The sequence below is a fragment of the Silurus meridionalis genome, chromosome 7, assembly GCF_014805685.1.
Source record: "Silurus meridionalis isolate SWU-2019-XX chromosome 7, ASM1480568v1, whole genome shotgun sequence".
In the NCBI taxonomy this organism is placed as follows: domain Eukaryota; kingdom Metazoa; phylum Chordata; class Actinopteri; order Siluriformes; family Siluridae; genus Silurus; species Silurus meridionalis.
Genome location: NC_060890.1, coordinates 15,494,590 through 15,521,317, shown reverse-complemented (window position 1 = coordinate 15,521,317; position 26,728 = coordinate 15,494,590). Strand labels below are relative to the sequence as shown.

General features: G+C 37.1%; 1 protein-coding gene across 6 annotated transcripts in view; it reads right to left on the bottom strand.

The window, feature by feature from the left end:
• Window positions 1-7,179: 7,179 nt before the first annotated feature.
• rbfox3a (RNA binding fox-1 homolog 3a) overlaps window positions 7,180-26,728 on the bottom strand; it is a 329,833-nt gene continuing 310,284 nt past the window's right edge. For 5 of the 6 annotated variants that reach the window (XM_046854387.1, XM_046854391.1, XM_046854384.1 and 2 more), the window contains 5 exons: window positions 23,036-23,168; window positions 22,140-22,179; window positions 19,993-20,057; window positions 16,591-16,669; window positions 9,168-14,800 (listed from right to left, as the gene is read on the bottom strand). In XM_046854387.1, the coding sequence (XP_046710343.1) occupies window positions 14,756-14,800; window positions 16,591-16,669; window positions 19,993-20,057; window positions 22,140-22,179; window positions 23,036-23,168 (362 nt within the window). In that variant the 3' untranslated portion in view covers window positions 9,168-14,755. Of the gene's footprint in view, window positions 8,295-9,167; window positions 14,801-16,590; window positions 16,670-19,992; window positions 20,058-22,139; window positions 22,180-23,035; window positions 23,169-26,728 lie in introns of those variants that run through there. The other variant, XM_046854386.1, reaches the window with a different exon arrangement.

Below are 26,728 nucleotides of genomic sequence, written 5' to 3'. Positions count from 1 at the left end.
ATTTCAGGTAAAAAAAAAAAGAAAACGTTAAATTACACTAAAATTACTAACAGGCTTTAATGTGCTTATGGACATTAAAACCTTACAGCTGGATATTTACTTACCTTTAACATAGTGGTAAGTGCAAAAATATAATCGCTAAATGCCATCGAATGGTTGCATATTTTACATAAAAAAATGTGTCCAATATTATATATGTTTAATATAAGATAAACAACACAATAAAGCAATAGTGATAAACTATTTTCTTTAAAACTTAAACTTCTAATACATTTTCATAAAATAAATATATTATTTTTGTTTTGTTCAATAATAACATTTTGATTTCAATAATCGTTGAACAATGAAGGTTTACATAAATCTTGACGTAGATTTAGTTCCCTAATGCTCACCTCTAGATAACAGGAGGAAAAAAACCTTGAGAGAAGCCACTCTAGACCAAGAGGTTTTGCCCAAACAGACATGACACATAAATCCCAAAAACACTAAATCTACATGACAGTAAATCGTAATAGAAACCTGACAGAAACTGTTGGAAAACTAACCTCTCACCATTAATGAACACTGAGATGATCGAGGATCATAGATTTGGTGATGTTGCTGATGATGCCTCCTTGTTTTTCATTTATCCATCTATCCAGCCATTTTCAGCAACTGCTTTAACTGGTCATTGTCATAATAGATTTGTGACCTTAGGTAGCATGAACTATAGTCGGGTTGGCAAATATTTCTTGTTATTCTAAGCACTGTACTATAAAAGAGAACATTACTAAGCCTCAAATGCTATTCCCCAAGAATAAGTTGAATAAGTGACAAAACATCTTTTGTTTCCTGCTTCATTTTGTTCTCTGACTCCACTGAGCTGCGAGTTGGCAGTTGTTCAGTTCTGATGTGGTGGCGTGTTTGCGGGGGGATTTGGAGACCTGTAGGCAGAGCACACACTGGGGAGAAGGGGAGTTTGTCCTTGTGTCTGGAGTATGTGTGTGTATAAGAGAGAGAGCAAGAGAGAGAGAATGAGTGAGAGATACAGGTAATAGAGTTGTGATGGCAGATTAGTGAAGGCTTAGACCAAAGGTGTATTGAGGAAAACTGACCTGTGTTTAATTAAACAAGCAAACAAAGGAGACAAAGGAGCCAGGACTAGGAGGATAGAGTATATGAAGCATGGGGGAGTGTGTAATGTTTATGTGTAGTCTTCGCAAAATGAGCATTTAGTTTACCTGAGGAACAAACCGTCTCTCTTTTTCCCTCTAGTCAAGTCTAAAGTAAATATTTACTTTTTTTTGTGGATGTAGTCTTATTCAGCAAGCAGAATTGGGCACATTTCTCCTAGTTCTCCTCACACAGTCTCCATCTCATTTACATTGACTTTCTCTTAGTTTAAATTTACCACATCCTCACACCTACTTTGAGTGGTCCTGCTACAACGAACAAACTGCTTGGTATAGTTCAGAAGATAATTTAATACCTTAAAAAACCCCAAAAGCTCCCAAGAGACTCTCTCCAGGGCTACATTACTGAAATTTCCTGAAACATATCCTAAATATAGAACACTGTCTAGCATTTTTATACTGATCTTTCCCAGGGTACAAAATCAATTTGCATTAATTCTAAATATATGGGGATTGCATCATTAAACATAAATAGATTTTCTAATTTCATAAGTTTAGAAAAGATTATTTAAGAAAAAATTTGAGAATACACTTTTAATACATTTAATATACAGTAAATCTAGCACATATATACTGCATGTCTTCATTTATGATCGAAAGTAATGAACTCTGATGTAACGTAGTGGCAATAATTGTCACATTATTGACAGTAGGTGATTCTTACTGCGTCAGCTGGCTCTCATTAAAAGCCCAACACATGACAGACACCACATAAGCGCCATGAAAGAGAGCCCTTTAGAACTGAGGATTTATTTTCTGGAATTAATTTCCAAGTATAATTAAAGCCTTAATCTCCTTTTTACCCTCAACAAAACAATTTTGTACCAACGCAGAGAAGCAATCCAAAATTAATTTACCGCACCAGTGATTAGTATTAATGCTTTGGCAGTTTTTTGCTCACTTCTCTCTTTCACTGAGTGTTCAGTAGAAAGGATAGGTCCTGTTGTAACATAGAATATTCACATGTAATTAATGTAAGCCCAGCAATGCACAGGGGGCTAGCAGGCATGTACCCTTAATAGCCTTCATCCAGGGAATGGCAGCTTTATCGCCTTTTGTCAGCGGTGGCCTGCTTATGCTATGAGTCGGCAACCGTGTGCGTCAAGCTTTCATATCAAAGAAAGCCAATTCTACTAATGCTGTCAAAAAACATGTCTTCTTTTGTACATGGAAGTGTTCCAGGTATTGGCAAGCAGGTTAAACTAATGCAAAATGTGTGAATGTTTCAGTAGCTCCAGGAGGAGCAATAACAATCAATAAGTAGGTTTAAAGTCTGACCTGGAACATCTTAAGCTTTAGGCACCTGTTCTGTAATTTAAGACAGAAGGATCAGAAAGGCATATTGCATCAAAGTAGCTATAGGAAAGAGGAAGCTGCTTTTCGTAATTAAGACATAAATTAAATGGCTTGCAAAAAGAACTAAAAAAAAACAATGAGAGGAGCTTTGTGTATTATGTACACATGATTTGTTCTGATGAGTCTAAGCTAGTATTTTTCATCCACTTCCTCAGGTGATGTGTAGCAGAGATGTAAAGCTTTGTTTGATTGGGCTAGACTTCTCACAGCATGTATAACAAGGTGATGAAAAAGTACTGAAACACGGGATCAATGTGAATAGTGAAGCCTTGTTTGTTAGTGCAGATGAGTGCACGTCTTTGTGTTGTTTTGGAGGACAGAGAGGACAGATCAATGGTGCATTTGCTTTGTGTAGGTAAATGATCATCGGGGGAATGGACAGGTACACTCTATCTTATGGTCGTCAGGGGATTTAAGACAAATTGGCCTAAAACTCTCATCATCCTTTTCACTCCCAATTCTGAATCCTAACATCAGCATTGACTACACAGTGAGCTCCAGCCATGCACTGCCTCATTGTTTTCAGTACAAAGCTGAATGGTCTGTTTACATTATATTTGCTGCCCAATGACCATTAAACCCCATTCAAAAGAAATTCTAGGCAACCAGATATGGGATACAGACATGAAGATCCTAACAAAAGTTAACATTCCCTAAAATGTGTAATATAAGAAATTAAATTTTACCTTTTTAAATAAAGATCCTTACAGTAATATTGATATAAAATAGTTTATAAACCTCCAGAGTAACACTTTAAACTATGTATCTGTTTGACAGCACAAATGTAACTATTCAGGAACTTAGAAAGAATGAATGGGTAGCTCTTCATCAACTTATTATTAACTAGAAAGAAACCTATTAACTAGTAAAAAAAAACAACTTGTTAATTATCCTTAATTACACAGCAAGTATGCTAGTAGGAGATGATTAACTAAGTAGTAATTACAAAGTCTGAAGCAGTAATTACTGAGTCTCTATTTCTTCTGCAGCACTACTAGCTATCAACACTACATTCCTCCTAGTGATATAGAATATACCTAATATGTACATGGCTATATAATTGATTGCAGGTCTTTTCAGAGAAATACGGTCAATGCCATGTTGATTGTATTTAGCTAGTTATGGTCTAAAAAGGAATGAACAACAATAACTTTATTAATGGTCATTGCAGCTAAATAAAATTGAACTTGTGTGAGATAATTACTAAAAAGCCACAAATACCTTTGGAATGGTGTCACAATGGCATTTTGTAAAAGCATCCCCATAACCACTGTTTGGTGGTGGATCTTTGGTTAGTGCAAGTCAACAAATCTAGTTGTGTCTGCCAAATATTATAACTTCCTCAAAAATAGGTCAGAAAATACAGGAATGCAAAAACACTGTTATACAGTGGCCAATTTAGTCTATTTTTAACTGTATTATTAAGTTAAAGTAAAAAAACAACAACAAATGAAGGAAATGAAAATGTTAGTGCTATAAAAATTGCTAGTAGGTCAATAGATTTTTGTGTTTTACTGAACTTATAAACTTATGTATATGTATATTTAACTATTGAGTTAAATTAAAACCATACAGAGTTTCTGTATCTATAAGCTTAAAATGCTCATTAATGTGCTGCTTATTTTCATGCATTTGTTCATTGTATGTAACCACTTTATCCTAATCAGGGTTATGATGGATCTAGAGCTACACCTGTTACTGTTACCGATAACTTACCTACTTGCATGGTAATATACGTATATTTTTCTGTATGGTTTGGAAAAATTCTAGAGCTGTATATTGATTTTGTGCAATGTACTTTTGAAAGAACGCTCCTGTTTCTTAATGACCTGTTAGAATTAAAACACAGAGAAAAGTGTTCATTGAAGAAAGAAATATTTATTAATAATCATATTAATCATGATGATAATAATCATAAGATAATGATATAATAAATAGTATTGGTTGTCTGAAGCACATTGGAAGCATACAGAAAGAGAACAACTCAAATGCAGTTAGACCCAGAACAGTCTTTTCATTTTCAATATTGATTTTTCTTCTTATTTTTTTCGAAACTTGTACTTATTTGGAACAACTGCAAAATATATATGAAGAAAATAACCTGAAAATATTAAAAATAGCTTTGTTGTTACATTGAGCCAGTGTAGCACAATAAGAACACTGTTTATTTATTTTTTTAATATAACACATTTTGTATTGAGCTGACAGTAGAAGGAGAATTTGTACATTTGTAGAAAATAAAGGGGCTGGAAGCACATAGACACTGGATGGACTGACTGACGGATAGAAGGATGAATACATGGACACTTTCACTGAGATGGCCTTCTCACACCCCATTCAAACCTTTGTGCTTAGGGGAATTGGTAAAGACACACATGGCTGCAGGTAGTGGAGAGGGTGTGTGACTGCTGCACTAGATTTAGGTTTATGTTCATAAAGATTGGATACCTTCATCAATCCGAGTTTGACAAAGTTATCTGCATAACTGCTCTTGGGGCTGGTAGGAAGACAAATTTTCGTTGAGGGAATGTTAGAGGAGCACGCATTTAATTTCAGTTTAAGCTAAAGAGAGGAGAGTGAGAACACTACAGTTTGCATTGCCTTTTGGCTTTGGGTTGAGGAAGACAGGGTGAGCTGACTTTGGTGCTTAGGTGGACATGTCTTCAGACTTCAAGGAAGGTTAAGAGCAGGGGGTGAAGACAACAAGCCAAAAGATACAGTGCAAGGGCAGATACACACCTTACAGCGGTCTAAAACCCGGGACATGTAAACAAGATCTATGTCATACAGACAAAAGCAAATAAATAAATCCAGAGGTCTTGGATCTCTGTGAAATTGACATCTTTTTGTTACTTTGTTCAGTTACAGTTTCTTTCAGTACAGAATCGTCCCGTCAGATTGAATGTCCCTGAAACAGCTTGTCTTGACGGTTAGCTCCCATCCACCAATGCTGTTGCATGCTGATGCTCCGTAACTCTCTTCTAACAGGTGAACAAGTGCCTCCGTTGCCCAGTGTATAGTTACCTTTTATGTACTACAATCGCTGAGATACGAGTTGCCAGCTTGATAGAAAACAAAGTATTGTTCTGAAAGCAAAAATGCAGCAAAGAGGAGTTATATTTTCATGTTGTGGAACGTGTAAGTTCTGTCTTGACATAACACCTGAGTCCAAGGAAGCTCATGATTTTGCAAAGCTTGGGAATGGCATCTGGAGAAGAGGCTTACCTACACAACATTAAATGTACCATTCTTTCACTGAACCAAAATCCTGGAAAATCAGCATGTCTGATTTGCATGTCACATAAAAAACATTTTTTTTTATGTTTTTACTTTCACATATAGAGTAGTACGTCTTAACAGGAAGCTTTTGCATTTAAGTAAATTCTTCACATTTTGCATAAAAAAAAAAAAAAAAATTGCTGTTTTTTTTTTTTTTATTTAAACCTCAACGCATTGTTCGTTTTCTTGAAGCACATTGGTGAACTAATTCTGACTGATCACACTGTCCTGGAGTGCTCCTTTTTTTTTAAATCATATAACAGTAGTCAACACAGACATCTCCATTAGAACTCAGGTCCAGTACCAGAACAGGGACTAGCTAGACCATGTACATACATTTACAAAGTACTACTTAAAAAATAAGGACATATACCTAAAAAGTTCAAGAGTTTGAAGTACATTCAATAGCTGAAACGAAGAATCAGACAGACAGGAAGATGCCACCGAAGTAAAAATCTCTCAGTACACTGACAGTGCAAAACCTGAACCACCATTGAAAACAAGAAATAAAATCATCGTTTGAAGGGTCGCAAAGTCACAAATAGATATATTCATATAGAAATGTTTTTTTTTTTTTTTTTGTCCATACTTGTAATACAATAATACAACATTAGTAAATGGCTACAATTGACATTTGACCCATGCTCAGCAGCATGTTATTAGTACAATATTTAACTATATATGGATATCACTAAAGTGGAGCTCAGTAGAAGTAGAAAGGTAACAGACTTTAGTAAAATTTCGCTTGCAACCCTTTAACTAAAACTACTGCCCAGCTCACTTTGTTTCCCCACATTATAGCAGGCAAGAGCCCATTTTCAAGATGGATGGCCAAACTCCTGTGACAATACAAAGCAGACAGCTCCAATTGTCTTAATTTGTAGCCCCCTGACACCATGTACAAAAGTGGTTTACTACACAACATGGCCACCTCCACAACAACACTACAATGTAATGCTTTTTGGTAGCACTGGAGCCACGAATCAGTAAAGCCCCTTTCCACCCATTTCCAATTTACTCCACTGTGACCATTCCATGCCGACACACACACACACACACACACACACACACACACACACACACACACACACACACACACACACACACACACAGCCTTGTACATCTCAGCTTGCCCATTTTACTTCATTGGGCCTTTACACATTGTGCTACTGAAAACAGAGGGCTGTCAGACAGCATGAATGCATGTATGAACTGCATCTTTTCACTGTGGGATTTGAGGATGTAGATGGTCATTAGATGGTCTTGTAGCTTTAGCAATAGCCACACTCAACCATAACCATTTAAATATTCATAATTGCAATTTATCACACGTTGCATGGGAACAGCCTCGAAGACATCTGTAGAACTTTAAGTTGTATGTTTTTTTTGTTTTTTGTTTTTGTTTTTTTTTTTGTTGTTTTTTTGGTGGACAGGCTTTTGGTATTATATTTACAGTATCTTGAGTTGACCTGCCTCTCCTATTTAAATTATAATACAATATGATTTTAACAAACTTTAAAGTCTTTTTAAAAGTAACATCTCTTGACATTGGCATGAAACATAATTACAGTACAGTGGATCTATATTTGCAAAATTCAAAATGAAAAATGGTTTCTTTTCAAATTCCTGTCAAGTATATAAAACTGCTTGAAGCCAACGATACTGACATTTAGGAGAAATGGAGGGTGAAGGAGTGAATAAAAGCTTCTTTTTCAGGCCTACATCAATGACTAAAGACCCTTGACCTTTCTTTCTCGGATGTAATGCTGTTCAACAAGAACTTAGCCTTTGTCCACCAAAGCATTAGCTGTCACTTCTGACCCATAAAAGAAGGTCAGTGATGGAAGACTCAGGCCTACCACACACTGGAGCCCTAGACAGGAGCCAGGCTGCATGAACTTGTGTCTAAAGAGGCTGCAGCCCATTTGTCTTACCCTATTCCCTCTACCCAGTCTTAAGGGCAGGATAAGCTAGTCTGCAAAAGGAGGGAGGGTGAGGAAACAACCACGCTCCATAGACCCCCCTCTCCAACAGCGCTGCATTCATGCATCGTGTACCCTTTGCTGAGTTTTTTGTACCATTTTATAACATATTTATACATACATATATCGCTATATAGATTTTTATATATTTATATATATATATATATATATACACTCATCTTTTACTCTTTTTGAGATCACAAACTTAAAAAAGTTTAGAAAAATAAAAAAAGTTTTTATGATGAGCTCTTGTCTCGTCCTCCACCCAGCCAGGCTGTCCCAGGTGAAGGCTACTTCTTTCTCCGCTTCACAGCTTGGCTGTCATTCATGTCTCCATCAAGGTACGATGCCTTCAACTCACAGCCTTGGTGGAAGGGATCCTTCTTTTTATGTGTTTTTGTATTTTTATGTGTTTTGTTTTGTATCACCTCCTTAATCCTTCTTGTCGTCCACTATTTAGCTGATGTCCGTCTCTTCTATGATCCCTCTTTTTCGCTCTTATTTACTAGAAACATAAAAACAGGCAGATTAGTGGAACGTTTTTCTGTAAGCTATTGTATGTAGGCATGCACTTGTTAAAAAGCTGAACTAATTAAACAATAGGCAGAACTTATTACATGCCGCTAATTGCATGGTCTCAGATATTATATCAGAAATATCATGTATAATCCCTGCATATAATGCTACACACGCAGTTCAGGATTATCTGCCAAATCCTGATACCGAGGGGCTGAACTGAAAGCAAGACACATTAAAGAAGCTTTGACAAAATGGAAGATAAAGTAGTTTTATGAGAGATGACAACAAACAAGAAGAGCAGCGGTTTCCACAGAGAGAGCCGGGCAGATGTTAGCCAGTCGGCGAGACAGAGCAACAGAGAGAGGGCGAGAGGAAGAGAAGATCAGGAGTAAGACCGGGAGTCCAAGGTGTCCTGGGGCTCTCTTCCTGACAGAAGCTCTCTAATTTAGGGAGGCGCTGCACTGAAGAGGCTCACAAGAGCATGCAGGCCAACTTTAATTTTAACATCACTTTGTTGTTGCTCAGTCCTCCCTGGAGGAGCTCACAGATGTGCTCTGGCATACTGATCAAGCCCCATGATGGGCTTCTGTTCTCGACATGAGCCACTTTATCTCTTACACAGACTCATGATGGGCTCTCCTTTCTTGCTTGACAAACACAGACTGAAATAGACTCTGAGAAAGAAGTATCAGAGGCGCCCCTGCTGCTGCCTACTCATCTGTGATTCTCTTTCAAATGATTCCGCTATAGAAATTGAAACACATGCAATCTCTTTGTCCAGTAATAAACAAAGTTAGTTTAAATATATAATAAGAATGAATATAAGATTAATTACATTCATATATGAGGACACACATTCTAGAATTCCATTTTTATTTTGACACAAAAACATATCTTTACAATACTATACTGTACAGAAGTGTACAGAACTATAACTACAGAATTGTCAGAGTCTATAACCAATAAGATAAGTGAAAAAATCTTACAATGTTTTTAACCCACAGTATGATCCGAAACACTGAAAATGTCCGGTACACATTGCACATGAACTGAGCAGCAAATACACAGATGACAGATTATACATATAAAAGAGGTTCTAATATTGTAATATAGTTTACATAGAAGTACAGTTTTTGCTTATTTTTCTTTTTAAAAACATTTACAAAAAAATCCCCTGGCAGAAGAAAACTGCATGTTGAAATGAAAACAAAAGATATATTTACACAGTAATTAGACTTTAAATCACTCTGTAATTGCATAACTAAATTAAAAGTGCATTATGACAGTTTGTATGTAGCAGCAATAAAGGGGCATACATGTTTGTTTCACATATCTGAGGTGTACAAATGAGGCTATAGCATTTCTATTGCCATTTGTTTTAAGTGTCCATTGCTCATCAGTCCAGATTCGTTTACTATATTATTGCATTGGAAAACATTTTTAAAAAATTCTAGCGTTCGGAAAATAATCTTTGCTCATTTTCACTTTCCGAAACTGGTGACTATTTTAAAACTTTTGTCACCATAGTTTGAGAAGAATACGGTAGATTCCAGAAATGATGCAGCCATTTTGTACTGGCCCTTGGCCCATCGTGCCATCTTATAAATGACTGCATTAAAAGAGCCAATTACACGGGCAATCTTTTAATGGCTCACTGCAGCATCCGTGCAAAATGAAGACTTCCATCATGACAATCTACAAGCCCACACATTCATACTGATGCCAGCAAACTGTCCTCTAAGCACTCATCTTTTTTTCAGCACTATTTAGCCTCACACTCTAAATACCGGATCACACAAATGGCTAATGGATTTATAATTGAGTAATAATACAGTATTATGCATATAATTCTGTTTAATATAGACAAAATACCCCTACTGTAAATTAATGTTTTCTTAGTAAGAACCACTGAAATCAAAATGGACAGTTTTGAAAATTTCTGCATAGTTATGTATCATTAGGATTTGAGAAGTACAATTAAAAATAACGTATTTTTAGAATGGTTTAAGGTTAAAATATTTGGTCTCTGATTTCCTCAAATGAAAAAATAAAAATAACGAGCACTCATTTGCGTGTGCAGCTGGACTAATTGTAAATGCAGAAAAGGGGCGTGTTGCAGGGGATTTACAATTTTCTTTTGTGTGAATTACATCATGTGCAAAATAAGGGGAGGGCACATTATGCAAACAAGTTTTCTTTTATGTGCTAAGTATTTCTGGCTGCTGTAAAGAACTCAGAACTTCAAAAGCAAAACGCAAAAATGAACTGAACCTTATATACAGCGCAAACTAAAACAGTTAAAAAAAACAAACAAACATTTAAATATGCTATGTTTTAATTAATAAACATATGTGGACATAAGTAAGGTTTAGTTTAATGAGGTATTTGTGAAATTAAAACCTTTGAAATAGATAGGATGTTCCAATATCTAACAAATTGCTAATAAACAAAATAATGCCATAGTAGTAAGTAATACTATTTTATAATTTACATTTTTTTTATAAATCTTTTACAATATTTATTAAGTCCTAGTATATATTATAATCATAATAATATTATATTATATTTTATTATAAATATAATTAACATCTTTCTATAATTTTAATGCCCCATGCCGTCTGGACATATTTGTGCACGCAATTGCCATTCCTGTAGTGACTTGCACAATGGCAAATTACAGTTTTGCTGCCAAATGAATGAGAAAAATTGAACTGAACTTCTTCCATTTTGCATTATATTTGGTAAAAATGAAAGTGGAGTCTTTTAACCTTTACCTTCAAGTTATTTGAAAACCTCATATAAACACATTTAAATAGTTCAGTTGCACAGCACAGAGTTATTACTATGACATATTTAGACAATCAGTTCTCTTTTCACTTTGGGAAAACAGTATAAAGAAATATGATTTAACATTTTTCATAGTCAATCCCTATATATTCACAATGGAATATCTGTAGGCTTATAGTATTAGGTTATGAAAGAAAGAATACATTGTTTGCTTTGTCTTTAAGTTCGAAGTACTACAGCAGAGCTATGCTTCCTTAAATATGCTAAGACATCTATTGTTACACACAAGTATACAGCTTTGTTTTTTAATCAACCTAGGCTTGACCTTGTTAGAAAAAATGGATATGTACAAGGATAAATAAAATAACTAAACAAAACAAGAAATTGTTTAAAACTAAAAAAAGTGCAAGCATGTATGTAAAACATATTTCATTGCTATTTACAGTGTATGTTAGCAGTCATTTTGGTTGCACTAGTCTTGTATTCCATTCCCACAGAGAAAGAGCTTGGTTGTTATCTAAGAAATAGCAATATTTTTAGCTTGGAGGCACTGTGTTTCGAGGTACCATCCAAAAAAAAAGCAATTTTTCTATTATAAAGCAAAATACAATTCATGTCTGTGTCAAAATTGAAACTTGGTGTGTTTTGAGGTGCTCGGTTTAGACTTCAGCTCTTTTGTTTCTAACTGTACAATGAATTTGTTAGTATATCAGTATGGTTTTAAACCAATGATAAATGAGTTAATAATAGTACTTGATGTTGCCACCATTATCTTAGCAGTGTTCATAAGAAACTGATTAAATATTTAACCAGCATTACAGTAGTAAGGAAAGGGGAGGGTGTGCAACTGCTTAATGGCATTTCTTTTTATCAATACAATAAAAAAAAATCTCTTTAAAGATAAAGATGAGGCTCGCAGTGGTGGAGAGGTTGTGGTGGGGTGTGAAAAAGGGTGCTTATTTAAGTGAAATATTATGTTGTACGTAAGTTTTTTCTTCAAAGAGGGGAAAGCGTGGCATCCAATCACTGGTTTGCAATAGGCTGCATGTGATTTCAGTCTAGCAGGAGAATGGCGCGTCTGAAGCCACAACTGCTATGGTAATAGAACGAGCCGAACAGTAGTGCTGTGCGCAGAGTAAGCTCGGTGTATCTTCAAATGAGATCAGTGGTTATTGACTCAATGGTGTTATCTTTAATCTGTGGAGTAAATTGCTTTGGATGCTGCCCCTCCGTCCTGAATCTTTTCTCCCTTTCTTCTATAACTCCCACCTTTCTATTCCATTTGAAGCGAGCAGGCAGCTATTTACTGGGCAGGGTGTGTGTCAGTGTATGGGGATGTGAGCTGCTTCTGAGCCTCAGGGACATGATCAACGCCCCGAACAACTTGGAAACGAGAGAGGCCCTATTTCACAGAAAGGATTATTGGCTTCTCCCACTCGTTCTCTCTCCTACATGCACTTTCTCACAGTATGTTCTCTAAAGGCCTAGCATGTCTTATCGCTGGCTTTCTACAAAGTGCTGGGTTGGAGCACAATGTCAGCTTGAGAGAAAGCTTCTCAGCTGGCAGAAGGGCATGATTCATAAGAAACGCTACTAGAATGCTAGAATATCCTCTTAGTTAGGGGTATGTTCATGTAAAGCCATGAAAGCAGATGACAAACTAAATATCTTTCAAGGGCAACAACCGCTCTCTCGGGGTGATTCAATCTAGGATAGCGTGACATGGTTAACATATGGATCTTACCTGAGAGGAGGTACAGACCATGTCTGATAAGGTTCGATTGATTTTTTCAAAACCAGGCCCTATTCATCTTACTCTCCCTTCCGCTTTGAAAGAACTCTTAAATCTTCACTGTCTTATTAAGGATTCTGAAGCCACCTATACATTTTTTGGCCAGCTAATAATGGTCCAGAAATATATGACTTGGTGGGACACACCAAGCACTTAACAAGTACCATAGCAGCAAATCAATAGCTGAACATGTTGCTCAGTATCCTACAGTGCTTCATCTCTGCAAAATGTGCAGAATCTCAGGGGGAAAGGGAAGCCTCCTTGTTTCTCATTTTAAACTTACTTGGCACTTTTTTCCCTTTTTTTTTTTTTAACAGTTTTATCTCATGATTGTATTTCAGCATCTCATTGCAAGAGTGACCTTTAAGAAGAAGTGTGTGCCACAACAGCAATGAATATTTCAACAGCGCCCTGCTCTGCCTTCACTGTCTTCATTTATGCTGCAGTGGGATTTCAAGATTTTATCAGCTAGAGGGTGCAACAGACCATGTAGTACCAAAGCGCTTTTGGTTTTGGGATATTAATACTCTTTGTTTATTTACAGAATGATATAAGTGCTGGAGATAATAGCTGTGATTAAGTGCACACTCACACTCAGTCTTGTTTAGGGCACTTAATCATGAGCTCTGTTTCCTAAAAGAGATTTTACAGAGAACTATTTTTGTTCCATTTATATTTGAATATACTGCCATTATGGTAAAGTTTATATTTCTTAAGTTAGATGTATATGATTACAAACCCTTGGTGGCAAGCATTGAGAACATCAGCAATTTTCATGAGAGATAAACAACAACAACAAAAAAAGAAAGAAACTAAATAAATTGTATATTTTGTCCTGGTCTGTAGAAATGGAATACGTTTATGTTAACAGGATAGTTTTTCTTAAAAGGAATACATTAAAACTTCACATTAACATCAACATGGGTTTTTGAATCAGGGTTAAATAAAAAGGTAAAAGTGGCATAAAGACATTGTATTGGCTCCCTGGAAGGTGAGGAAAGAGCTGTGCCAATGAGCATTGATAAGTAAAACAGAAAATGTTATAACAGATGCACCTTATTTAACAGAGAAGCAGCTTATAGTGTTCCATTTTAAAACAAATAACTTCAAAATTCATACTTGCTTCTAAAAAATTGTTAAAATGAGTTTGAAGGGTGCAATATCGTGATAGGCTAGCACCAAGCTCATAAGCGAAAATAAAACAGTTGCAATGGTAGCATGTTCATACTGTATGCATCATTCCTACCAAAACACAATTTGAATGCTTGTGGTACAACCAGATGGCTGTTTCTTCTTCTTTTTTTTCTTTTCTTTTCTTTTTTTTTTTTTGCTTTAGTCAAGCAAATGCAGAGAATTGTGTTTCTGGCCAGATAGTTGCTTTTGCACATGTTGCTTAGTGCAGTGCCATTGAGTAATAGACATAAAGCCAGTGCGAGGCTCTCTCCTTTCACTCCCTCATAACATAAATCAGCTGAGCTCATGGCCATAAATCTAAGGCCAGACTAAATGAGAAAGCTCATTGAACAGCACCTCTCCTCCCCACAAGCTGTCATTCAGCCCCTCCTGTCTTGGCCCACGCATTTCAATACAAACAAAACAGATTCCAAATCAATACCACAGTGACACACACACACACACACACACACACACACACACACACACACACACACACACACAACACACATATTGGAAAAACATGAGAAAAAAATAGCACAAATGTTAAAAGGTTTGACTTGAAAGAGTGTACAAGTTGGGGTTGGTGGCAACCTGGAAGCATTTTGTTCTATTTAGTTTCCCAGGAAAGGAGAAGGTGGGTTGTTTGCATTTTTGTTTGCTTTTTGTTTTGTCTGGGGATGAATTTTCTGTCTTTAGTATGGAGTGAAGCGACTGTACCCTCCTCTGTATAGGCTAGCCTGCAACATCAAAGATGAAAAAAAAAAGGTTCCAATCAGTGTAAAGTATTTGGGTTCTATTTTCTTCCATTTCTTCTTCCTTTTTCTTACTAAATCATCGCTTTGCCTTGCAGTGGCAGGTTTAATTCCACAGCTAATGTGGCTCTGAGCTAAAGTGTACTCTTCAAGTTAAAGCAGGTAGCGACTAAAGCAGTTCACACACAATCCTTCATTTAAAACATTTATCTTATTACATTTTAGAGGGGAAAAAAATCTAACAGCACTAAATGATTTATAGTTATATAACCATGATTAAAACCCTTTATCTTGGCCTAACAATACTTTTCAAACCCACAGAGAGAAAGCAGGAGATGTTTCACTTTAAAGGTTCAATATAGTTGTCCTGCCCAGAGGATAGTTTCTCTAGTCCTCAGGTTTATTTGATCAGAGATGTCCTGGGGTATATTAAGCACTTTCTCCCTGCTCTGTTTTAGCTGGACTGCTGCTCGAACCCAGCATATCAACATCAAAGCTTCCATCTCCAGCCTTTCGAAAAGAAACACACATGCCTCAAAACTTGACATGAATCCTCATCAGTTCTGCACGCAGAGATTGCCGTAGAACTAACTTACATTACTCTCTGTGGGACTTATTATTCAACTTGTTTTTTTTTACTTGAGATGTGATGATCAAATATGTGTAAATTCTGTTAATTTCCCTTGCTGGGGCTTCAGTGGTGGTTTCTATCAACTCCTTTAGTCGCTACCACTTTGTCCTGTACACCAGACAGAACTGTAAGGACATACTATTGCCCCAAATCCAGCTTCAAATGTGCTGATTTGTTGTGCTTTAAACCAACAAATTATGGTCATGAGAAAAGGAGGATGTTTTGAAAAAGGAAGAGGAGGAAGGAAGGAAAAAAATCAACACAGGCCACAGTTTTAATTAAGTAAATGAAGAGGAAAAAATGGTCTTAATTAATGAAAGCTTTTAGCTAGCAGCTGCACTGGGGAATAATACTGTTTTGAGAATCACACGCATGTCGGCTTGGTAAATTCCAGCCATTTGTCTTAGGCAGAGTGTTTGTCCAATAAGCCCCATGGGCATGGGAAGGTGAATGCAATGAAATCTTTTAGGTCTTTCCTGCTCTTGATATGCTTTGCTATTCTTTAATATCCCTTGGCACGCTGCTGCACGCGCTTGATGATCATAAATCTTTGGATTTATCCTTACGTACGACCCTAAAAACACGTAAAAACCAAAAACAAACAATCTGAGTTTTAGAATTTTTTTCATCTTTGATGTTAGCTGCAAAAGCTAGCTAAAAACAAACATTAACAGAACAACTATCCTTGCAACATTTCGAGTGTTCTCATAACGAAAGTGAAAATAGATTGGACTTAACTTTTAAATCAGACTGAATTCATCAATTTCGATTCAATTTCTACTTTTAGACAGAACATCCCCTTTCAATTACTAGGGAATTGAGATTCAGTGTTTCAATTTTCTGGACAAACATTTCTGGGAAGATGAGTAAAATGAGGCAAGTAAAATATTCTCAACTGTCAGGTTCATTGGCTGCGAACACAGAATTCACAAACACCCCAACTTCATACTTCTATTACTCAATCTACATTCAATCTAGGATTTCGATGGTCCACTCTTATCTACAGATTGTCACAATTATTTATTTATTATCAAATAGTTTGAGCACCACCTCTCGAGCATCTTCGGGAAACTTTGTGAATGAAGTCAGAGGTATTTGTGTCATTTGTGTACAACAGTTTCATGTTTTGGAAAGTACGACTTACCATAGTGCCCACACTGTATGTGGCTGCAGGTCCAATCGTGTGGTGATAAGGGTCTGCTGTTGCATAGACTCTGCCATAGCTGTAAGAGAGGGAGAATATGGAGGTGTCCATTAATATTTCAAGAGGTGGATCACTATTGAAAAGATTCTTCTATAAAATTCTCATTATTCTATTCTTCATGGATCAAAATGCAACAGTCAACTTGGTGAAATATAAAGTCTATTATATATGTAAAGGTATGTGTGAAAACCTGTGTGTAGTCATTGGTGTTTAGGTGAAAAGGCAGAGAGCATTTTTATCTTTTTTCAGGATGTGGTAAAAGTTATATTAATTTGAGTGGGACATGTAAATGAAGAAAATGAAGAAAAAGAACAGGAGGGAAGCTGGAAGCTTTTTTTGTGTGTGTGTGTGTGTGTGTGTGTGTGTGTGTGTGTGTGTGTGTGTGTAGCTCTTTTCATTCTGGCCATGCTCCTCTGCCCTGCCTTGTTTGCCCAGCCTGCACTGGGGATGGCTGTTTCTCTAACTCTTTTCATTGTTGGCGGGTTGGAACTAATTCCTCCAAGATGGGCCTCACTTGTTCACTTATTTATTTATTTACTTCCAACACTTCCCTTCTTCATTTGCTTACTTTTCCCCAACACGTGCTTGCAAATGAGGGCCTGTGGGGAGCAGATAAGGCAATGCAAGGCCAGGGCTAAGGGCAGGGACTGAGAGAGAAGAAAGGAGGAGACAGAGGGAAATCCTCAGCTCAGACATGGCTATTTCACATGGAAATGCTATCGGATCTGACCAGGTTTTTGTCACGCAGGAATTTCAGTGTCTGTATGTGTAGTTTACCCGGGAATCCCCAGGTCAATGTGGAGCCTGGCCAAATTAACATTACTCTGTAAAATATCAGCAGGTAAATCACTAAAGCTCTCACACCAAAATGCAGGCTACCAAGAGTATATTTATTCTCATCATTTCTCAAACTGAATGATTTATAAAAAAAATATTCTGCTTAAAGTAAACAGGTGAGAACGTGCTATGAGTCTTAAACACAACATCGTCCTTGACAAAGTTATTCCATTTATGGGTTAGCATAATTTCCACAGAGTTACAATTTTTCCACTTTTGACAGAGTTCAAATTACAAGAATGATTTAGAAAGAAAAAAAAAAAGTCAAAGTTAACTATTTATGCAGTTCATTTTAGCCGACCAGCAGAAACATGTTTGGCATCAAAATGTAGTTTTGTTGTATTTTTGCAATGGAACTTGATAATAAAAATAATTAAATCAATTTAGCTATTTTTCAAGTAGGAAAACAATGTAGTTATCAGTAAATAACTTCAGCAATAACATGCAAAGTCCATGATATAGTGTCATCACAGACTTGCCTCGATCACATTGCAAGTCATATATAACCTATAATAACATAAAATAATGTAATTATCCTATATTTCAAAATAACAAAACTACAAATGGATGACAAATTGAAAGTTAAAACTAACATATTGTATTAGTACAGTTTATGGCCAATACATGCCACCAGAAGGGCTTCCAAGGTCCTTGTAATAAATTTTCAGCAGCTGTATTAGAGAGAGGAACACCATCCTTCCTAAAGCTGTTCCTTCAACTGGAATTTTTTCTTTTACTTAGAACATGTCTGTATGTAAATCAAGTATTTATGCATTCAGTTATACATAACACTGTCTCATAGTATCAGAAACCAAAGATAAATCTATTTGTCCTGGTTTGAGGCAAATGTTTGATGATTTAGGCTTGCAGTCTGTATGCTGCTAATTGGTATTCACAAGCGTCTATTACTTGTTAGCTCGTAGTTTCACTACAAAATTGAATACACCATATATATTATAGAGTCAGTACATCTGAGGTAAGCAAAATAAAAAAATTAGAAAATTTGATTTTGTAGCTGTAACACTCTGCCTCTAGTGATCTGCTCCATAAAATATTGACTAAATAAACATCACGTAGAGGAGACCTGTTAAATAATAAAGAGAATACAGAAGAAATGCTTTTTTTGCAGAAGGAGGCTTGTGGGAGGACAGAATGATAAAGTAAGAGGCAACGGGAGGAATGAGAGCGTGAAGAGAAGAGGCAGCTGAAATCACTGCAGCAGAACGCCAGTCTCTTCACCTGCTCTGATGTGGATCAGCGCTTGCCTCTGATAAATCTTACATTATCTGTGCTCTTCAGGCTAGTGGGCAGGGCTGGGCCTTATCGCCACTGACACGCTCAATCTCTCCCAGATTAAACCAGCGCCTGCCCTGATCCAACCTGACAGGGTCCCCACAGGTCCCAGATAAATTACTGACAACACAGCACCACCCTGCTTCTCAAACATACACACATACACACACAGCCCTCCAGCCCTGAGATAAGTGGCTAAAGCTCATGTAAGTAAACTCACTCAGGTCCAAGTCTATGTATGAATGTAACTGAGATACTAATACAATATACAACACGGTGCTAGTAACAGTGGTTCCAGCTAGGATTCAAATCAAGTTGACAGGCAGGTAATAAAACAGGTAATAATGAATATGTTATTGGAGCTTGACACACACATTCACCAGGAGTTGTTTGGCACTTCATATAATCTTAGGCTAATATTAACTGAATAAAAATGCATAGTATGTGTATAATAATTGATATGATTCTTTCTGATTGGATAATTTTGTTCCATTTTGTACTGATGGGGTGTCAGGTGTCATTGCTTTGTAATGGTCAGTTTTTTAATACTGGAATAAAATTCATAGATTTCTTGGAAACATGCCAAGCTGCATTTTTTATCTTGTCAAATAGAGGCGGATGAAAATTGACTATTTATGGAAACATAAGCAAAAACACACATCTTGCAAATGTCCCACAACATAAAATGTAACTACAAATAAATAAAAGTATAATACATGGAAACATGTCAGTTTGAGATGGTCACGCAAACTCTGTTTCTCATTTTTCTGCATCACAATGCCCCACTGTTGATTATTTTCAGCATGCTTTATTCCTTAATTACTGCTTAATTTTACAAACTAGCATTCACTCATTTATCTTAAAGCATTATTCAGCAGAAAAAAACAATCTGCATCCAAGGTATGTAGCTCTGTGTGATAAAAGATTGGACTGACAGTCAAACTCTACAGAGAGGATAATTATTGTCCCTGTTCAAACATGCTAGTAATTCTAAATATTATCAACAGCTTTATGTGGATAATTTACTTATTGGTATACTAATCTGCACTGGGAGAAAGTTAAGCTATATCACTGAAAAAAAAATAACAGATGTGAGGACATCTGCTACTGTTCCAAATAGAATTAAACACAAGAAAATTTTTACTGAGGACAGCAAATGTAAGCAATAAGCAATAATGCCCTGGGACAAATAGGGTGCTGGAAGACTCTTACCTGTCACTGTAAGCTGCTGCAGCTGCTGCGGCTGGTTGGGCATACCTGTATGCTGCATAGCCACCCTGTCAAAACAAAGAAGGTAGAAAACCTTAGACATATAATAAATAAGTAAAAAACAACTAAATAAAAAATCAAAACAAAACAAACTTGTACACAGTTCAATACTGTACATCTCTGAGCTAGGCTTTACAGAAAAAAAAAATTACATAGAAAATGAAGCTGTGCTACACAACATACACACTTTTCTCCTTAACAGCAATGCACTTCACACAATAGTTTGCACTAATCAAGCACGTATTCCTATCTGCTCTCTGTGCAGCAATAGGTGCTCTACCTGCTTCATTCCTGTCTGCACCGCATCAATTCAATCAATCGAAATGTTAGCACTGGGTGCCTATCGATCAGCATTTTAAGTGGGAATCTGGTATAAACATTTAAAACCAGTCAATGCTTGCTTACTGTGAATGAAACCAAATGAAAGATTTGGCTGAGGGTATTGGAGGACCTTTTAATTAATGTGGCTGGCCAATACAAATCTTTTTGGCACGACACCCCAGGGAGCTGTCCTGACAGGAAATGTGCTCCGCAGAAGCCAAAGCATGACAGACACTAAATATTGCTTGTGTAAGCATTAGATGACATATGACAAAGCCATTAATTGCTCCACATAAGTCTGCTATTAATAGGCATGCTGCAAGCAGCATCAAATATCATTAGCCGTGATCATTAACCACCAAAGAAGATCAGCAATCCAGCTGCTTTCGGCTGATAACCATGTGCTCAGAACAAGCTTTGTGGGCAAATGCAATACAAATATGCCTTGCTGTAAAGACACTGAATGAATTTGCTTGCTGGGAGCAAGTCTCTTTAGTCACTTAAATGTTTATCCAAGTGTCTATTTAAATGAAACAGCTCTGCTCTTCTATCTGCAATTTGCTATTGCCTTCCTGACATCCCTTCTATATATTATAGTGGCTCTGGCACAGAGCATGTCATGCTGAGCATAGCCTCCGACACAAGACTCAACACTAAATTATATATGCTCTCTCTCATTTTTCAGTTGTGGATTAAAGTCAGACAGTCATCCGTGTAGATCAAGTGCTGCAGAGCAAGGGAGAAAAAAATCAGGTCACTGTAAGCACCCTGTAGAAACTGCATAGAGATCTTGCTCATCTTTAGCACCACATTCAGGTTCTCTGTTTACATTTAACTATGAGGTGAATGTTAAGCCATAGCTATATCTATCTATGGCTATAGATCTGCCCAAAACACAACATGTAGGAACAGGCATCATTATTCTGTCTTGGCTGCTTTCCCTTTCTTTAGATCTGAAAGTTGAATTCCTTCCCATTTTCCCTCTGGTGACATAATCCTGGAAAAGGATGCATGCTTTTCTCACTCCCTCTGATCACCTGACTGTCTAATGCCTTCTGACATCCTGTCAAGAATAATTGTGCTTGGGCATAGGCCTGGTGTTGAATGGGAGAATTTTTGGCTACAATTTAATATGAACTGAGAGGAGTAGATAAGAATGTGTTTCACAAAACAAAACAAAAACACTCAAGCAGCCAGCTTATCTAACATGATATGGCTCTTCCTCACAGTAAAATCAATCAGCTCTGGCAGCTGAGGAAACACAGATGAGTCAGAAGCCAAGAAATTGGGGGTGGTGGTGGGGTATTCACATCTATGGTTCACTCTATTCATGTAACCATTACTACAGCCTAAAAATGAGGGCATGGCTGACAAGATCTCACTTCATGTAGTTTCAGTGTGTCACCATGGGAAAGGAGTGCATGTATAGGAGACATTGACAAGGCTCTCGTGACCATGAAAGGGTTGTCCTAGTGGATTTGTGCAGGCTACCTGTGTTGACCCTAGCCTTATGAAAGATTCAACAGCAGCTGTTCAGCCAGAGCAGAGAGATAAGACGCTAGCAATGCTGGAGAGAGTTGCTCGTAGAGGCTATAGTACTCCATCAGGCCACTGACAGGGCATGCAAGGGTGTCATCCTAACGACCCTGGAAGCGTGGCGACATGCAGACATAACTACAGAAACCTGCACAAGCACTGTTTTCTTTCTGCCTGTTTACAGAATTTAAACAAAGAGCAACTGCTAAAAAGGCAGAGAAAAAGGCACTCACATAGATCTCGGCACCATAGAAGCCATCTTGGTAAACCACACTGTGAATAAAAAAAAAAATATGAAAGCAGGAAACATCAAAGTAATGTGGATATACAACTTCTTTGCTGTAGAACTTGTGGTAAAGTAATAATTCAAAAGGCAGAGCAAAAATAAAAAGTGTGCTGTAGGCTGAACAGAGGGAATGCTGCAGCAATTTTGAAATAATGGTCATTTTTAAAAAAAATTTTAGCAATTTTTTTTTATTGTTCTGCTAAAAAAAAAAAGTCTCTTGTTTTTTTTTTTTATGTCCTCTGCTCTATTACCAAGCTGATATGCTTAAAATTCAGTTCATTATTTGATGGTGAAAATCTTTTTAAGTGTAACGTTAACCTTTTAAGTGTAAATATAAGAGCAATTCAAATTAAAATACTTTTTACTGCAGTTGCAAGAATGTATTTATATATATATATATATTTTTTCATTTTCAAAAAGACCTGCAAGAACAAAAACAAAACTCATAGTGTTACAATAATATCTGCATTATAATAATCTTAGACTTGCTTAGTGTCAGGGAACCACCGGCCATGCCCCCCCCTCGGCACTCCGCACACTCGCAGCGCCTCGCCTTCATACTAACACTAACCTGTCTCCAATCTACACCCTCCCTTTATAAGGCCCCCGTTCACACTCACTCACCATCCGATCTACGGTTCATTCTGGCGATCATCCCTGGACTACCTGTGTTTCGGAATATACCCGTTTTCCGGTACATGCTGCTTCCTAGCTTCTGTTTGTTTCCCAAGGCTACTAAATGTCCTATTCGTATTCTGGTTTCTGACTCTTGATCAAAGCGTGACACTTAGACAAAATAAAATTGACATTTGAAATATATTGTATATTGTGTTGTATACTCACGCTCCATAAGCAGGGATGGGAGGAGGTGGAGGTGCGGCACGGAACGTGTTGTAGACTGCACGACCCCGGCCCCTCAAGTGGGCACCTCTATATGCCACTGTTGCACCTGTAGTTGGGTATGGGAAGCCTGTAACTACAGGAGAAAGGTAGAAGCGAAGAGAAGAGAAGAAAAGAGAAGAGAAGAGAAGAGCAGAGAGAAGAGAAGAGAAGAGAAGAGAGAAGAGAAGAGAAGAGAAGAGAAGAAGAGAAGAGAAGGTTTCCTTAATTGACCTGTGGGTATGTCCTCCATATTGTTTGAAAATCAGTGGTTTACATTGATTGATATTCACATATACAGTACATTAAAAATATACTGTATATTCTAAGAAAACCTCTAAACATACATCAGCTTCATAAACAGTACTCTATTGTTTACATTGTGATTTGAAGTATACTAGAATAAATATTATTAAGAATACATCCTAAAGGAATTACTATCCCATTAAACATTTCAGAAAGACACAGAAGTGGTCTGAGGTACATCCTTGCATTCCAGTAATAACTATGTTATTAAATACCTACAGTATTGTTTGGAACGCAGTCACGGTTTTCCTGGACTGAAATGTTTTCCTGAACGAACACCTGAATCCTAGGTCTACCTTCCAAGCAACCAAAATGCAGTCCAACCACTTGGCTGTACCTCTAGGCAGATGTGTACCAAACACTTAATTTTTGTTAATGACTACTAATCATGACTGGCTCTTGAAATAAAAATAGAGAGAAATCAGTGAGGCAGAGAATAATGTTCAGCTACAGGGCAGTGTGTAGTGCCCCTTTATCTGATGCAGAAGAAAGACAGATGGCAGAAGGTAAGGAGTTTGGTCTTTCGTTTTGATATAGAGTGAAGCTGTTGACATTTTAATTTGTCCCTTCTAAGCTATGGACGCCAGTGTTAATATGCCAAACAGCACTGGTCTGTGATATATGCCAGGCCATGGTCAATTTATCCTGAATCCCTTCATATGCATTGCTCTTATTTTTTTTCCCCCTTTGATTTTCTGTGTGCATTGTGTGTGCCATGATGTACACAAATGTAATCTCATAATGAGCTATGGGTCTGCATGCTGCACTGATTCAATAATATGCCATAAATCACCACAGCCATTTATGACACCCTATAAAGCCCATGAAGCAGCAAAACTATATGGGTGCATAAATTGACTAATACCTCATATGTTGCTGTTATTTTGACTGGCAGCATGATTAAAACAAAGACCAAACAATGCCCTAAGCATAAAGAATAACATAACATAACACACAAACCTCCAACTAAAATGTATTGATATAACTGGATCTGTTTGGAAAAAAAAACCTCAAGATGACATTAACAAATGGCACTGGTGGCACAAAAATGCAACATTTGTCCAAATATAAAGTGTCATCATTCCACCTGAAAAGCTTTCCTTGCAGTTTATTGGAATGACATCCCCCATTAGGACTATGGGCTTGCTACCCCCCCTCTTTGGGTCTTTATATCAAAACTGATTTCAAGAATTCTTTTAATAGCCCTGCATTTAACAAACCGAACCTACAATCCTTCAATAAAACATTTTTGCATAGTTTGTAAAAAGTAATGTTAATATAACTATCTGTCAAGCCTCAATATATCTGTAAAGCCTTTTAAATATCCATATATATATATATATATATATATATATATATATATATATATATATATATATATATATATATATATACAAAATTCAACAAACAAGTTGGATGTAGCCCAATCTGAAATATCCATTCATTAAATTACAACAATATTTTTGAGTCTTAAGCAGTTCTACTTTAAAATATAAATAGGTCAGTAGTGTAATTGTAATCACCACAACCCTGGCAATTGAGTTACATTCTTAAGGATGGGCTTAAGAATGCTGTAAATCTATCATGTACCAGGACACTTTCAAATTCATGTTATTTGCTGGAATGACTTCTCATGTCTAAAAGTAAAACCCTTTTTGTTTTAGTCCTAATTCATACCTCAACTCTCAATCAGATGACCTGTGAACCTTTTTGGCAAAAAAAAAGAAGAAAGAAACCGGTAGTGTGCCTCATTTATTTGTAATTTTATCTGTTCACACTGTATGATGTATTTGTATTTGATAACATTACTAACACGCATATATATGTGTACACTTTTATGTGTGGCAGTGCTACTCAACAATAACAGATAAGGTCACCCTTTGCAAAGTTGAATCATTTGGGCATGACTCGGAGCAAATATGTGTCACACTTTCCATTGCAAATGTTTTAGTGTCTACTTAAAACTAAAAAAAAAAAAAAAAAAACAGCACTATTAATATTTCCCTCCCATCTATTTTGCATTTTAATCTCATGTTGTTGGTCTCGGCTCAAAGTGCTGCCAAGCACTGAATACATTGGCTGAAGACACAGTCAATCAATCAATATTACATTTCCCCTGGTGTCCTTCATGCACGTGTACCCAGCACGGGCTGACATACTCAAGAGAAAAGACCCTAGATTACACAATTAAGTTCTCCAGGAAGGGATCACTGGCTCAGCCCTTAGCCCTGGCTTAGCTCTATTCACTCTGCTTAGGCTGAGGAGAACACAGAGACACTTAGAATGACAGGACTGGCAGAGTGACGGAGAACAGGAACAGCAAAAAAGTAAAACAGAAAGGGCAAAAGAGAAACAATACATGTGTAAAAGAGAGTGTGTGTGTGTGTGTGTGTGTGTGTGTGTGTGTGTGTGTGTGTGTGTGTGTGTGTGTGTGAACAACAGGTTCGAGGGCTAAATGCAGGATGAGTGAGAGGTGCTGAGAAGGGAAGAGAGTTATGGAGAAATGACAGTATATTACAGTGTATTTCATTCAGTGTAGAAATGGATGGAGAGATGACAGATGTGTAAAAGGCGATGGAGGGATGGATGGGCTAGCTGCAGGAGGGAGAAACCCGACTTCCCTGGAACAGGTTAAAAGCAGGCGATCGGAGGCCCTCATCCGTCATTCTCCTGAATGAGATTTGAGGACAATAAACCTGTAGCGCCGGGACGAATGGAGACGGAGTGCGCTGTCAGCACAACACGATTTATGGTGCCCAATTTCGCTGATCTCCCGCACAGAAACTAGGACTGATAAACAGTGATTAATCACTTTTACATCCGATTTCAGCCCCCCATCCCCCAAAGTATATTAAATGTAGCCATAATTATACCGGAAGAAATGCAGTGACCATGTCTTTCGGTTGTTTCTTTAATCTTTTTTTAAAGACAGAAGGATCAAGCGAGGGGAAGGAGGGCAATTTTGGATGGGGCTTTTCTAGAACAATCCTTATTAGTCAGGGAAATCTATATCTTATTTCCATTTTGTAGTCTCTCCACTGCTGTCCCTGGGGGCATGGAAGGCATATGGTGTCATTTAGGCTTGGCAAACTTTAGTGGCGTGTTAAGAAGACATGAAAAATTAGCATCCAATAAATCAAGCATGCTGGCTCCCTAAGCCAAGACGCTGAAGTGGCGGACTACGGTAAATCTGATTTGATGGCGACTTTTTAAAAGGTGCATGTTCATGTGCTAGTGTGGATGCCCCTAGACTGTAAAGTGTGCTAACTTTTATAGTAAGATCTACTTTAACTATTGATCAATTTACAAACTTATCTATTAATCTTTTCTACTTGGCTCATGACTGTATCT